We start from the raw sequence: 16,211 nt of genomic DNA on the forward strand, positions 1-16,211 counted from the left end.
ATGCCAGCTGGACAGGCCATTTCGTATTTCGACAATTTGATACTTGCCCCTGCTTGTGCCTGCAGAAGTGTGGTGGGTGAGGGAAGGGGCGTACTATTGTCAGCCGTATACAGTAAGGGCACGTTCTTGGATGGAGGCGCACTTACGCCTGAGGATGCCATAGGTCCGTATCATTAGCGGGCAGTCAGGGACACAGGTGCTAACACTGGATAACACTGATGGAGCATTGTGATTGGCTGATTGCAAATGCATCGCTAATGCTCATAGGTGCTTTATTAATTGATTGTGCATATATTATCTTTGTGCAGGAGATGGAGAGCTGTACGGTAACTGCTGTATTTTAAGCTAATGGCCGATGTTTTAAGCCTGCTGCATTCAAAGACGCACAGCCGCTCACACAGGACGCCATACTCAGACGGATAAACCGCACCTGCTGAGGGCTGGTGCACGTTTTAATGGTGCCATCAATGGTGCGCCAATGTCGCGTCTAAGTATGCACAGTGATATAAACGCGCTGTCTCTAGACACGGCATTAGCATAAAGACGCAGACGCCACTGTGGTAAAAGATGCAGCCGCATCTGCGCCCGCCTCTGAATGAGGCCCAGAAAGTGGAGAGGTTGACAATAGCAACCAATCCGCGTCTGTCATATATCTAGTGCAGTCTTTGAAATGACAGATAGATGCCAATTGGTTGCTATGGGCAACTTCTCCACTTTATCTCTCTCCAGGGCTTGTTACATCTCTCAAATTCCACCATTACAGTCCAGGTTTTAAGGATATCCAAGCTTGAGCCCAGAAGGTTACATCAAATTGACTGAGGTACTAATTAAGTCACCTGTGCTCAAGCATGGATTTCCTTAAAACCTGGACTGTAATGGCGGAGTTTGTGAAACTCTGCCCTAATTAACTAAAACAATATCAGTGCTGAGTGATTCCCTCCTGGCCTCGTGGTGTAGGAGCGTTTAGTGAATAGATAAGATCCATAGAAAACGTAGGTCAGTATAGTTTATGTAGGGGCCCCCATCCATATGTCGCTGTGGGTTTTTCTCATGATCACATTAAATAGCTTCATTTATTTATTTTCCCCAATAAACAGACGTCAGCCAGAAGCCGCACGAGCTCACGTATCAGAACTTCACTGCGTCTGTGTCCAAGAAAAACAACAGTGACCGTTACTCAGATAACAGCTCCTTCTTGGACCAGTCTTTGGGTGAGTAGAAGAAGCAGACGTCTAACACAGCACTGAAGCATTTGCAGTCTCCTAGCTAACATCATTTGTTTTGTGCTGGGTGCTGAATTTGATGAGAGGTGCAAAATCCAAGGTTGACTAAAAGGAACTGAAAGCCCTAATCTGCGCATGCTCCCCTTGGCCGTGTCGGCTTTCTCTCCTGCCTAACCAGTTTTTTGTTATTTGCATGGGGCTGTGGAAATGATTTGCTTTCTTTATGATGTATGGGAGAGAAATATCCCATTACATTTCACACTTAAACAGAACCACAGTAGAAATGATTTAGGATAAGTATAAAGGTCACGTGTAACTTCATGCCTGGTGTGTGTGTCTGTGTGTGGGGTAGGGGTTAGGGGTTTACCTGTCCACTAGAAGCACAAGTGTAATATTAATCCTGCATAGACATTTGTTCTGTGTTTGCTGCTGCAGTTGTGATATATTTTATTATTGTATGTGTGTGTGTGCGCGTGTGTGTGTGTCATAAGGCTATTCAGCTTTTGCATAACTACAAGTCCCAGCAAGTCCTTTCAGGCTTTGGTTGTTTACCTTTAGTTTGCTAAGTTGTAGTTTAAATGTAGCATATTTTTATTATTTAATCATGATTATTACCAGCTCCTGAATGTACATCACACTGGTGTATGAGGCATTTCAGAAGATAATTAGCATTTCATTAAAGTTCCAGAAGTCCGATACTCAATGTTACTAACACAGGGCCTGATTGCGAGATGGACGCTAATGCTATCGCGGCTGCAGCGATATGCTAATGTTTCCAAGGCTTATCCGGGCATAGGGACGCCCACTGCTGCATTCTGATATCCGCCCAACGTCGCGCTCCAACGTAAACATCAGGAACATTGACGCAGATCGGGCAGCCATGCACCGTATGTGGGAAGTCTGACCGGCATCAAACACAGCGTCTCTCCTGACACGCAGAGAGCTCCCATGCTGTGAAGGAGATCGCAGCGGCTTATTTATGCACGCCTATGGAATGCCGTTTAAGTGGCCAGACACGCCTGCGTTTGCCTGACCAACCCCCGTTACCAACCCCGAACACTGGCTGCCTGTCACTCACTGTCACTCACACATGGAGATGGGTGCCTGTCTTACCCCTACTTACTGTAACTCTTCCGTGTCAATTGATTCTCCTACCTGCATCACTGTGTCTTCTCTTGCTGCTGTTGCTGCTGCTACCGATCTCTAAACACTGCCAGGCACTTCCTGGTCACATGACACTCTCCTAGCTCTAATCTCTAAACTTTGCAGTGCACTTGCTGATCACATGATACATCCAAGGTGTCCATCAGTGTTCAAAGCATACTCAGAGGCATGCCTCTATTAACTCTTCTTGTGTGCAGCTTACTGCCCATGGTTTGGCCCCGCCCTCAGCTCTGCAAGCCTCTGACTATACAGAAGCGAGGCTGAGCTGTTCCTGCCTCATCTCTCATTTCACTGCAGTCCCAGGGAGCTCCACAAAGCTGGTGAGTGTTAACTATAAAAAAAAAAAGATTACAATAAACAAAGAAGATGTTTATAAGTTATAAATATCTTCTTTGTATTATTGTAATCATTTTTATATCAAATCTCAGGAGTATGACAGGGGAGGCTCTGCCTCTCCTGCCTACCCTGACTGCACGTCCCTGCACTTTATCACTCTCCACTTTATCTCTCGCCAAGGCTTAGTACATATCCCCCCTTTGTTTGATTCCTGAGTCACATTTCATCTTTTTTTTTTAAATGTCAAACTCTCCCTCAGTTGTTCAGGAGTTAATTGTCCATTTCTCTGGAACCAGTCAGTAATTTATAATCGCTATATATTTTGTAATATCTGAATTTGGTTACACCCGACAGTCATAGCAGAAGTGGAAATAAGACTGAGGTCTCTCCCCTGTCCTGTTATTGTGTGACACGCATGGTCAGCTCCTTCACAACACTTCTCTGATATAACCACTGCTCAAAGGGGAGAGATCTCTCTGTTGTAATAGACGAAAATGGATTTTCCACTGTGAGATGAGTTTGCTTTGGAGCTTAGACACAATACGCAGTGGTAAATTTTCTTGACGGCACAGATTTCACTTTCAGTCACCTTTCAGTGCTTCCCATCATTGTGTTTACAGCATCAGTCAGTTGTTTCATTTGTATGCCACCCCCCTTTCCCTCCAAGATATAACCCAAGGCTGCTCCCTGGATACAGTTGCAGAAAGCAGAGCAGCACTAGGTGGTATCCAAAGGCATAAAAGCACCTGACATAACATCGTTAAAGTGGAGTGAGAATAAAATGAGGATGTGGGTTGGTCACGTGGAAATTCTGATGCATGAAATAAAATTGATTATGACAACTTGGATATTACAAATATACAAATAAGTCTAAAAAAAAATACTTATAGAAATACAGGAATGTACATGATGGATATAATAATACCGTGAGAGGAATTGATTGACAGTTAAGAGAATTAAATGAATGCAATGAGAAGGAATAAGAACAAATAAAATAAAGAGAGTGAATAAGGGGCGGCACCTCTCAATGGTGGTTGCAAGTATACCAGCATCTTGCATCTTATAAACTTTGGAGTCCAGAGGGTTGATCTTTAGGGTTGGCACCTCGGCATACAGGGCCCGTCATGGGGAGATTTTCAGGTCTATCACCCTTTACAATATAAATGTAGAAGCAAGAGCACAAAATAAACTGGACAGATATGGCCTGGCCCATCGAGGTGTGTCTCTGAAAGCTGCCCCAGCCTCGTGGTTCCTGCTTAGGGGCAACCGGCTCCATGACAGACAACCCCACAGTCTCACTCATACACAAAAAGAATTACCACACTTAATAGGACCAAGCTCCTTCAACCCATCACAAACACAAACCACCAGAAATACAAAACAGCCTAAACTGTGTCAACTGTAAAAAAGAAAAAAAAAAAAGTCTACGGAGAAAAAAGCAATTCAGAATAAAACAGGGGCCTGGGGGTAAATAGACTAAAGTGAGAGGTTTTAGAAGTGTAGATGTTGCCCAAAGCAACCACAAACTATTGACATTATTCTCTTCCAGGGATCATGAGCCCTATTGTGCATCTCATATTCACCCTCATCTGTCAAGCAACCTAAAACCATGAACATTAAGAATGCAAAATCAGGACCAAAAATAAGCACTTCCCCATCTGATAAAACCCCCTCCCCTATCTGCCTACATATATTTGGCTGAAGCGCCTTCCCCTCCCCACACCCACCTCACTTTCATGTAATCTTCACCTCTTACGAGGTCCGAGGTCCTGGGCTGTCCCCAAAAATCAGGAGAGTTGGGGAGCATGAAATACTGTATAAACTGTTCTGTCATCAGGGTGATATACTCCCACAATATGATTGCTGCTGTGACTGTTCTGTTGTGTGACATCAGTGGTACCAACGATAATGATTGGAAGTCTCTATGAGATGTAATTAGAGGCATCATTGACAACAATGTCACTTGTTGTGTGAGATTAGGATAAGGGGGTGAATAAGGTTTCAGCATGATCTTAAACTTTCCTGCTATTCACTTAGTTTTATATATAATTAATATATACATTGTATGTGCCCCACAGATGGTTCTTATCTGGAGCCGGATGGAGGGGATCGGCTGTCGGATGGTAAGAACACTACGCATACTACGAACAAAAAGAAGAGAGAATGGGGGTTGCTCAGGCAATGTACAAATAAGGGGAAAACCAGTTCAGTACAAGTGCACACCCGACAGTAATCTCCCTGCACCTATCTGCCAGTCAGACCCGGCCTTCCTCTAACTCAGGGGACCCGCCTTCCTCTAACTCAGGGGACCCGGCCTTCCTCTAATTCAGGGGACCCGGGCTTCCTCTAACTCAGGGGACCCGGGCTTCCTCTAACTCAGGGGACCCGGCCTTCCTCTAACTCAGGGGACACGGCCTTCCTCTAACTCAGGGGACCCGTCCTTCCTCTAACTAAGGGGACCCGGCCTTCCTCTAACTCAGGGGACCTGGCCTTCCTCTAACTCTTGGGACCCGGCCTTCCTCTAACTCTTGGGACCTGGCCTTCCTCTAACTCTTGGGACCCGGCCTTCCTCTAACTCTTGGGACCCGGCCTTCCTCTAACTCTTGGGACCCGGCCTTCCTCTAACTCTTGGGACCCGGCCTTCCTCTAACTCTTGGGACCCGGCCTTCCTCTAACTCAGGGGACCCGGCCTTCCTCTAACTCAGGGGACCCGGCCTTCCTCTAACTCAGGGGACACTGGGTTTTGGTTTTGGTTCACTTTCTTTAAATTTCAATATAAAAGACTTTCCTGTCCGTAATGGGATCGGCTGTCGGATGGTAAGAACACTACGCATACTACGAACAAAAAGAAGAGAGAATGGGGGTTGCTCAGGCAATGTACAAATAAGGGGAAAGCCAGTTCAGTACAAGTGCACAGCCGACAGTAATCTCCCTGCACCTCTCTGCCAGTCAGACCCGGCCTTCCTCTAACTCAGGGGACCTGGCCTTCCTCTAACTCAGGGGACCCGGCCTTCCTCTAATTCAGGGGACCCGGCCTTCCTCTAATTCAGGGGACCCGGCCTTCCTCTAACTCTTGGGACCCAGCCTTCCTCTAACTAAGGGGACCCGGCCTTCCTCTAACTCTTGGGACATGGCCTTCCTCTAACTCTTGGGACCCGGCCTTCCTCTAACTCTTGGGACATGGCCTTCCTCTAACTCTTGGGACCCGCCCTTCCTCTAACTCTTGGGACCCGGCCTTCCTCTAACTCTTGGGACTCGGCCTTCCTCTAACTCTTGGGACATGGCCTTCCTCTAACTCTTGGGACCCGCCGTTCCTCTAACTCAGGGGACCCGGTCTTCCTCTAACTCAGGGGACCCGGCCATCCTCTAACTCAGGGGACCCGGCCTTCCTCTAACTCAGGGGACACTGGGTTTTGGTTTTGGTTCACTTTCTTTAAATTTCAATATAAAAGACTTTCCTGTCCGTAATGGTTACATTTTATGTGGTTGTGTCACAATGAGCATAGATAATAAAACGTAAATAAATCTGCAATACTGGTGGTGGAATGTGATGAGATCACACGTCCAAAACTGGCTCCATCACAGGGGGCGGGGGTAGGAAAGCCCTCAGCAGCGAGGGGGGGTTCTAAGACTTTTTTTTTCAGTTCTTGTCAAAATGAGCAGAATTTTAAATTGTGATTTTAACCTGTAAATGAAAGTTGGCAAAAATTAGCAAAGCAGAATTGCAGGCGCATTGTCTCTTAAGTATTGATGTGCGCGGACCCCAGTGTTTTTGTTTTGGATTTGGATAAAAATGTATTAAAAAATCGATAAAAAAAGCTAAAACGTCCAAATACAAAATCCGAGTTCGCTTTAAGTTCCAAACCGGCAACAGATCCGAGATGGGACTCGGTTCGAGCCAAGTCATAAAAGTGAATCCAAACCTTGACCCGGTTCTACTCGGAACCCAGGGGCGTATTTATAATGGGTGCAGGAGCTGATTGGTTTGTACTTTATCTCCATCCACTTTATCTCTCTCGAGCTTTAGTAAATATAGACCTAAAGCTAGGCACACACTAGGCGACTTGCAGATGATGCGATGGTCATCTAGATTTACCTTGAACTCTCGGACAAACGATCTAGTGCATTCACACTGTGCAATCTACCAAACCACCGACCGAACAATACTGTATATCCTGCGTCGTTTGGTGGTTAGATCGTTAACTATATCATGTAACCATATCGCCTGATCGCTCGGTAGTGCGTACACCCTGCACGATTTGCGAGGAATCGTTAACGAGTATGTCAGATTGAGCTGCATGTAGGTAAGAACTGAAGGAACCCCGGTGCTTTGGTGGCGGTTTTGATATCCGCAGATTTACTAAGGTCAAAACCACTGCAAAACCGCCGGAAAACCACAGTCAAACTCAAAACACATTTTAGAATAGAATAGTAGTCTATCAGCGCTACTGATACTGATGATAAGACGTGGAAGTAGAAACCAGTAAAGTATTTTACAGCAATATATAAATATGAGTGTAATCTTTTTCCCTCGCCAATAGGAGACTGCTACGAGAACACCGTCCAGGAGGCCGGGCTTCCTGAGGGCTCCATAGGTAACGTGAGGGCACTGAATGGCGGGGCACCGGGAAATGGGCGACCATTTGGCAAGAATACGGCTGACTCCTCTGTTACTCTTTTCAGATGGGGACTGCTATGAGAACGCCTGTGAAAAGATAAAAGATGGCTCAGTGGGTAAGAATGAATTGCAGGTACTCAAGGAACAAGTACGGAAAAAATAGTATTGCTGCGCTCGTGTGTTTTTGAAGCAGCTCAATAAAATATAATATATAATAGTTCAAGTGGTACTGAGCGCTATAGGGAGGTAAATGGATGAGGGGTAAAGGTTAATTAGAAATGGAAGAGGAAAATAAGAGTTAATAAAAATATAAATAAAATAAAGGAATAAAAATATAAAACAAATCTTCAAAATAAATGAATAAAACTCAGTAGAAGCATATATTTTAAAAAACGTCACTATGATTTAAATGGTGCATTTTATGTTTATAGCCTTTTTAGGAAAAGGTGGGGAGCAGAACTCGGGGCTCGGGATGGGTGTAAACAGTCCGCTTGGTAGCTATCCCTAATCTTACCCCACTCGTCGCCTCCTCGTCCCCAGCCTGACGTTAAATGTGAGGTGTGCCATACGGGCACGCCCCCAAATAGCGTCATGTAGGGGCGTGGTCTGATGGTAATTAGGGCACACCCCTTTTCGGTTGCATCTTGGTCCCCCACCGTACAGGGCACGGCTCATGCTGGAGCCCGGACCTGGGTCTATGGACAAAGCCTTGGAGAGAGATAAAGTAGAGAGACATAAAGTACCTATCAATAAGCTATTAACTGTCAATTTTTAAACACAGCCAGTAAAGTGACAGGAGCTGATTGGTTGGTACTTTATCAACATCCACTTTATCTCTCTTCAAGGCTTAGTACAAAGACCCCAAAGACTGGATGCATATAATATTACCAGAAGGGAGGAGGAGGGTAACTGAAATAGATAACTGGGGGAACACCAAACACAGGCCCTGATTCAGAGCCGGACGCTCTGAATTAGCGCTCGCTCTGAATCAGGGCGTTTTTTATTTTTTTGTGCGGCCTCCTGGCCGCTCGTATAGCTGTGGGTGATCACCCACAGCTATAGCGAGCGGCCAGGTTGATGGTCGTGATGGTCAAGACCCTTGTGGTAGGGTCTCGTGGCCGCAAGCCCCAGAGAGCTTTCGACCCCCAAACGACAGGCGTTCTCATGGGAACGCCTCCATTTGGGCAGCCACCCCCCCCAGCCCGCCCACCAAAGGGGGTGAGCTGTCACTCAACATCAACAGCTCGCCCCCTTTGTTGCCAGACCCAGAGCGATGGAGTGCCCGTCGCTATCCGGGTCTCGCGCATGCGCACGACGGAGCCGGCTCCGTCGTGCGCATGCACTCTGGGCCACCATCGACCCGGTTGCGAGTGCTCAGCGCTTGCGACCGGGTCTGAATCAGGCCCACTGTATTGTATCACGGGAGAAGCCTTCTATTACTGACACTATTATTAAGTAAATATAATATACAGGAAATGGATGATTGTCGTGTTAGAATGTTCATCCATTTGGAATCTGATTATAGATCTTAGAGAGAAACGTTTCCTATTTGGAGGAAAACATGGGCCCTGATTCAGAGCCGTTCGTTAACAGCAGTACGCTCGTTGCGTTCCGATGTTGAGTAACCGCGCATGCGTCGGTGTAACACTGCGCATGTGCGTACGGCAGATTGCGAGCTTTTTTTGTCTCGTTCGTCAAATAGCGTACAGGAAGTGACATGTCAAATGTGATTGACAGAACAGGGCGTTTTTGGGCGTTGACGGGGGTGGAGATGGAAAAACGCAGGCGTGGCGAGGCGTTTTTGGGGCGTACATACATTATCAGATGCGAACGTCAAATGTGTTCGTAACAACTCATACGTCACTGGATGATCCTCTTTCCCTTCAAAATGCTCGCACAGCTTAGGGTCTGGATTACTCGACCACATTGGCGATGGCCTTCTCCTCCGTCCCGGCACTCCACGATGTTGCATCGATTAATCACGGCTTGCCAGAAAATCAATTAGTGTTGGATTGAAAACCGGCTTGGTATGTGTTTTGAAATCAGTTTTTTGGGTTAGCACAAAACCGTACGCAGGTGGAAATCATAGCTGCTAATGTCAGGATTACACAATCAATTAGCGTACATTTGTGGGGGTTTATTTTGGGGTTAATTTTTGTTTTTTGGCCTATTGTAACAATAATGTCATCATGTTTGTGTTTTTTTGGCCATTTTGCTTTTGCCTGGTGAATTTGCATCCTTATGTAAATTTTAAAACGTTCCTTAAAGAGCCCTTTTTTTTTCTCATGTAAAATGTTGGTGTTGCGCGTTTTTGCCTTGTGGGCCAGGATTAAATGTAACCCATTTTTACAATAATGTCAGAATACAAAGTCGTACATTTTTTGCAAATTTATTGCTATAAAAAATCAATTTCATGCACATTTTTTACACAAACATTTTTTGCAGGGTTCATTCCAAAAATTTTAATAATTGTGCAAACATAAAAGTTTTTGGAAACGTAAAACTAAAAATTAAAAACAATTCACAAGAAAGGAGAGGGAAGTTTTGGCCAGAAAGGAATATGAGCCAAGAAGGAGTGTGGGAAAAGTAGCCAGTGCTGTCAACGTTTTTCCCCCCGTTTGACTGGGGGAGGGAGGGCGCCAGACCGGGTCCGGGATGTCATCGGGCTGGCCTGTCCAGAGGCAGATGTTGTGGCCTCTGGACTAGGCACAGGGCTAGGCACATTTGGAGGATTGGCTGATGTTGTGCCAGAGGTGGGGGATCCTGATGTTCCGGCAGGAAGGGAGGTCGGCTCCTCCATGTGCTGGCGAACGAGCTGCTCCAGGGCATTGGCGATGCGGATGTTGGCCCTGGTATTTTCCGCCAGGGCCTGACCAATGGTCACGTTGGCCGCAGCATTTTGCTCCAGGGCCTCAGCCACCCGTACCAGACTGGCGTCCATCCTCTGCAGAATCTCCGTATGGAAATCCGATTTAAAATTGAGTTCTGTGAGGAGGGACACTGCCTGCGAGGAGGATTGCCCTGGACTGGCTTCTGCAGGGTCCTCAGCCGGATGTATTGGTTCCTCCCCTGCAGAGCCAGCAGAAATTCTGCGGCCAAGGCTCCCCTCTGGAGCAGACTCATCCGCCTGTGTCTCTGTGTGAAAAATGAGAAAAGAGTCACATTAGAATCTACATATTGGCACAATAACATTTCAGAGTTGGTGACATCACAACATTTACCTTGGACAACATGAGGAGCCGCAAAGTCTGGCATGTCCGTATCCATGTTGGACACGCCAAACACCTCCACAGCCTGCACACACCCCTGTGCCAGCTATTCTAAATCATTCAACTCCAATGACACAGGGGTGGGACCCCCCATTGTCCCTCTTGCATGCCTAGCCCTGTCCGCCAGTTTTTGCTTCAGGCGATATTTGAAGTCGGCCCATCTGTGGGTGAAATTGGAACCATTATCCTTTTGTTTTAAATGGGTTTTGGTTTTAGGGGGGGTCAAGTGTTTACTTACCGCCGTTTGACATCCCGGGCTAGACGGACATAATCACCCACCCTATTGACAGCAACGGCTTCCTCCTCACACATTCTCCACTTCTGGCTTAGACTCATATTCCTGTCTGCCTGTGGCAGGATGTCCACACACTTCTGAACCAAAACCTCCATCTCCTTTCTTGTGAATTGTGGCTGCCTTTTCTTTTTGCCAGCTTTGGCCGGAATACTGGGCCCAGCAGCCTCTTCCATGTCATCCTCCTCACCTATTTGTTTAAATGTTGAGAATTGTAAACTTCACAACTTGCACTATATTATGTTTCAAATTAATCATTGTTTCCAAATGCCTGAAATACTTACCGCCAGACTGTTGCCCATTGTTTCCCTTTTCTGTAGCCATGTCTTAGCTCAAAACAAGAAATACACCAGAACTTTTGGTTTGGCTCGTGACGTATTTATACATGCGTCCTTATTTTTCGGCCGCATCATTGATTGTGCGTTCCTATGATCCCTCCTTAATTTGTGCGGGAAACTAAACACTATTTATGGCTTGGGGCGTCTCGAGTCGAGGTGGCGTTTGTTGATTGTTGGAGGTTACGTTGGTCGGAGTTGATTGTTGGCGGGTTTTGGAGTTGGCGTTGGTGGGAGTTGTTTTTGTTTGCTAAATTTTTTTTTTTTTTTCCGTTCGCATTTTTTCTGGTGGTTTTGTTTTTGGCGTTTCTTTATTTGGTAAGTTTTTGGCAGTCTAACTTTTGTTCAATTTGTGTCTCCTTCTTTTCCTGAATTTTTTAACGTTATTTTTTTTTAATTTCATCTTTGTTAGGTTTTTTTTTGGCTCTGCCCCAAAGACCTTTTTGATCCGGAAACTTATATATTATCTATTGGTAAGTTTATTTTTTCACTTGGTTAGTAAATGTTCATGTTGGTATTTACGCAACTTTGTTGGACCTTACACTTGTAACCTTTGTTTTTCTTAGTCAGAAATGTTTCTAAAATGTTGTGTTTTTCTAGCTGCGTATTTTTGAACTTGTATTTGCGAACTAATTAACGCATTTTTATCTGTTTCTATTGTGACTGGTATTTGCGAACTAATTAGCGCATTTTTATCTGTTTCTATTGTGACTGGTATTTGCGAACTAATTAGCGCATTTTTATCTGTTTCTATTGTGACTGGTATTTGCGAACTAATTAGCGCATTTTTATCTGTTTCTATTGTGACTGGTATTTGCGAACTAATTAGCGCATTTTTATCTGTTTCTATTGTGACTGGTATTTGCGAACTAATTAGCGCATTTTTATCTGTTTCTATTGTGACTGGTATTTGCGAACTAATTAGCGCATTTTTAACTGCTTATTTAGACCCGTAAAATTGTTTGTGTTTTCCCTTTAGCATTTGTTGATTACATTTGGCCCCAATTTGAGGTAGTCTGCGCAATGTCGTTTTGCTCTTTGGGCAAATGTGTGTTTCTCCCCTTTTATGTTTTGTCTTGCACCCAATTTTGAAACAGAAATGCCCAGCATAAATTGTTGTATTTTTATATTGTGATTTTTTACAGTTTGCACGTATCATGACAATACCCCGGCATGTAAGCATCAATGGATGGTATCATCAAGCTAAGTAAAAATCTATTTTTTTGGATGGTTAAAAAGCCTTACATTCAAATCTTGCCATTTCAGTTTGATCTGGGTCGGATTGTTCTGGCCATGCTCCCGGAAGCCGACCAACCTCAATCTCGTCCCAGGCATAGGCATCGTAGGCGTGCAAGGCCCCAGATATTTCGAACACGTGTCACCCTTTTTGGAATGCCCGATGATGAGGTTTTAAGACGCTACCGTCTTCCTCCCAAAATCATCATAGACACTCTCTCATTAATAGAGAGTGACCTTGAGCGGCAAATTGACAGTCCTACAGCAATACCACCACTTACGCAATTTATGGCGGTGTTACATTTCTGTGCCTCAGGATCGTTTCAAACAACGGTAGGAATAGTGGCGGGCATCTCACAATCCTCCTTTTCCCAGATCCTGAGGGCAGTGATGGAGGCACTTTTCAAGCACCTCCATCATTTTATTCAAATGCCTTTGGATATGGGTGCCCTTAGTGTGGCCAAGGCCAATTTTTACCAAATAGCTGGCTTCCCACACATCATAGGGGTTGTGGATGGTACTCACATACCACTTCAGCCTCCAGCACGGCTGGAGGCCATATTTCGCAACCGGAAACACTATCACTCCCTGAATGTAATGGTGGTATGTGATGCCTCCCTCCAGATCCTGTCCCTGAATGCAAAATTACCAGGAAGTGCACATGACTCCTTCGTCATCCGGCAATCAGGGATATGGCACAAATTAACCAACCTACAAACTGGTGATGCGTGGCTTCTGGGTAAGTGGAGACCTTTAGTACATAACAATGTTAAGCTTGATACACAGTGATCCTGATGTTGTCACTTCTTTTTCACAGGAGACAGTGGCTACCCTTGCACGCCCTGGCTGCTCACTCCTTATTTGGCTCCCACACCAGGGCCACAAAGTAATTTTAATGCCGCACTTACAGCCACCAGGCAAGTGGTGGAGTGCTGTATCGGCCTTTTAAAAGGCCGATTCAGATGCCTCCACCGTTCTGGTGGCGAGCTCATGTATTTGCCGGATATGGTTTCGAAAATTGTGGTCCTGTGTGGGATATTTCACAACATCGCCATAAGGGGTGGTGTCCCAATGCAGCCAGAGGATGCCTTACCTGAGGATGGCTCCCCCGAGGTTGGTCGGAGGTCAGTATGTGGGGGGGCCATACGCGATGATGTGGTGGCCAGATATTTTAGGTAATTATTGTCAAAACAACAGTGTTTAGACACAACGTGGTACGGTTTGTTTGAGACCATCTAATTATTTTGGTTTTTTTTCTCCATCTTCTGTTTGTTTTCATAATCTTTGGGACTCCAACGATGACTACTTCCTGCTACCCTTAAAAAACCTTCATGTGGAAACTTTGGGAATATATTATGGAACCCATATTGCAACGCCACATTTGTGGAATCATGTTGGCATGGTCCTTCGTCAACCAGTTCTTGATTTTTTGTGTGATTTTTTTAAGTTTTTTGTATGTGTTGTATTTATGATTATCACTGTGTGTTTTGTTTGTGAGTGACCACTTTGTTATTTTAGTTATGTTGTGAATAAATGTCTTGAGAGTGTAATTTTGTTCCTTTTTTGGCCCATTACAAGCAAGTGTAACCAGGTTCACACACGTTACATTTGCCTAAGGGGTAATCCTGTAATGACGCAAGTTGAGCTAAAATGTAAGATGTTTTCTGGGTCCAAACCAACACCCAAAGGAATCCTGTACAATCAGTTGGCTTCGTAATATCGGCCTAAGCAGCTTGCCCACCAAATAGGAACATGTAAAATGTAGTAATATATAATTTGGACAACACCAAAAAAGGCCAATCAGATTGTTACTGTTAGGTGTTTCTTGTGCCTGTTTTCCTAAAAAATACAACACACAATCTTAGTGACAATAATTGCAAATCATTGCTGGAAGAGTCTACTTATGTCAGTGTAAACAATCTCTGATTTTGAAACAAGGAATGAGATAGAACGTTAAGTTTAAAATATTAATTTATTTATATTTTGAAAAAAAAAAAAACTAAAACTGGTTCCTAAGGAGGACCGACATATGGTCAAGGACCACCAGCAGCCCGATGACGTGTTCCCGCATATGCCCCACACAGCCGGCTAATTCAGCCATACGCCTCTGTTCCTCGGTGGGTTAGAAAAGTGTGGGGATTAATACATCAATAATGAAACCACATTAAAAAACAAGCCAAACCAAGCTAACCATAAATGAAAATATTGTGGCCCAAAGCAGAATTACACCGAAAAAACCAAGCCCCCCAAAATGGTCTACCCCAAAATTACAAGTCCAAAAATCAGATTCAGACAGGTGTGATATGTGTATGGTGAAATCAGCAGTAACAGGTAAAGACAACCCGAAAAGTCCCAAAAAGTCGTCATAAAAACAGAAAAAAAGGGAACGACACATGATTACATCCAAACAGTTTTTGCCGAAAAATTAACAAAAAAAAAACCATACCGTTCACAATAACGGCCGCTCCTGAAGCCACTCCCTCGTCCTCCTCGGAAGTGCCTCCATTCCCCAAAGAGCTTGGCGGGGTGATTTGGGATTCCGGGGAGGGGGTAGTTAGAAGAGGGGTGGTTGGAGGAGAGGGGGAATTGGGATGGAGGGGAAGGAGCCCTGAAATATCCTCCACATGGTCTGGGCAGGCTGGGGAGGAGGGGGAAATAGGGGAATTTGGGGGTGTGGAGGGTTGGCTTGGGGTTGGGGAGAGTGGGCGACAGCGCCGTCTTGGATGGCGATGACGCCGTAGTCTTCGCTGTGCCCCTAAAAGATGTGAAACAAATTGTGGTTAGTTTCAACCAAACCGAGTAAAACACTAATTTATGACAACACAAATCTGAAAACATGGCCATGCAGATATGAGTACAATGAATAAATAGGACATACATGAAAACATGGCCATGCAGATATGAGTTCAAGAATAAATAGGACATACATGAAAACATGGCCATGCAGATATGAGTTCAATGAATAAATAGGACATGCATGAAAACATGGCCATGCAGATATGAGTTCAATGAATAAATAGGACATACATGAAAACATGGCCATGCAGATATGAGTACAATGAATAAATAGGACATACATGAAAACATGGCCATGCAGATATGAGTACAATGAATAAATAGGCCATACATGAAAACATGGCCATGCAGATATGAGTACAATGAATAAATAGGACATACATGAAAACATGGCCATGCAGATATGAGTACAATGAATAAATAGGACATACATGAAAACATGCACACGCAGTTAGGGCCACAAAGATAAACATGAAAACCACAGTCCCAAAAACTTACTTTCAGCGATCTGCATGCGAAAGCATGCCAGCAAGCGAAGCGTCCGCCGTTGCAGGTCCGACCACCTGCGCTCCAGCTGGCCGATCTGGTGGCGTGAGCCGAAGGAACGCAGGAGGCCACGTACCTCCGCATATGCGGAACGCTTCTCGCGATTTTTGATGGGTGGAGGCTGGCTGGTGATCCGCCTATCCATCACCTCGGTTAACACCAGCAGCTCGCGCCTGGTAAATGCCGAGGCTCTCATGATGGCAATGGTGTATTTGTTAAAAATCATTTTTAATAAAGACCCGAAAATAATTTTGTTTGGCTAATGTATTTGGGTAATTAACAGGACCAATTCTATTGGTTAGTGTATGAGGCACGTGTTCGACAGGGCCAGAAATCTCTTGAGAGTTATGATAGGCTTGATGCAGTGACATGCGTAAGCAAAGTTAAATAAAGAAA

The 16,211-nt window shown here is 44.9% G+C and overlaps 1 protein-coding gene across 1 annotated transcript in view; it reads left to right on the top strand.

The window, feature by feature from the left end:
* Positions 1-16,211, top strand: part of LOC148506384 (uncharacterized) — a 75,142-nt gene that overhangs the window by 43,077 nt on the left and 15,854 nt on the right. Inside the window, exons 7-10 of the mRNA XM_088446852.1 lie at positions 1,098-1,211; positions 4,802-4,846; positions 7,265-7,318; positions 7,407-7,457. Of these exons, the coding sequence (XP_088302978.1) occupies positions 1,098-1,211; positions 4,802-4,846; positions 7,265-7,318; positions 7,407-7,457 (264 nt within the window). The remainder of the gene's footprint in view (positions 1-1,097; positions 1,212-4,801; positions 4,847-7,264; positions 7,319-7,406; positions 7,458-16,211) is intronic.

Source organism: Taudactylus pleione, unplaced genomic scaffold, assembly GCF_031769625.1.
Source record: "Taudactylus pleione unplaced genomic scaffold, aTauple2 ptg000407l, whole genome shotgun sequence".
NCBI lineage: Eukaryota > Metazoa > Chordata > Amphibia > Anura > Myobatrachidae > Taudactylus > Taudactylus pleione.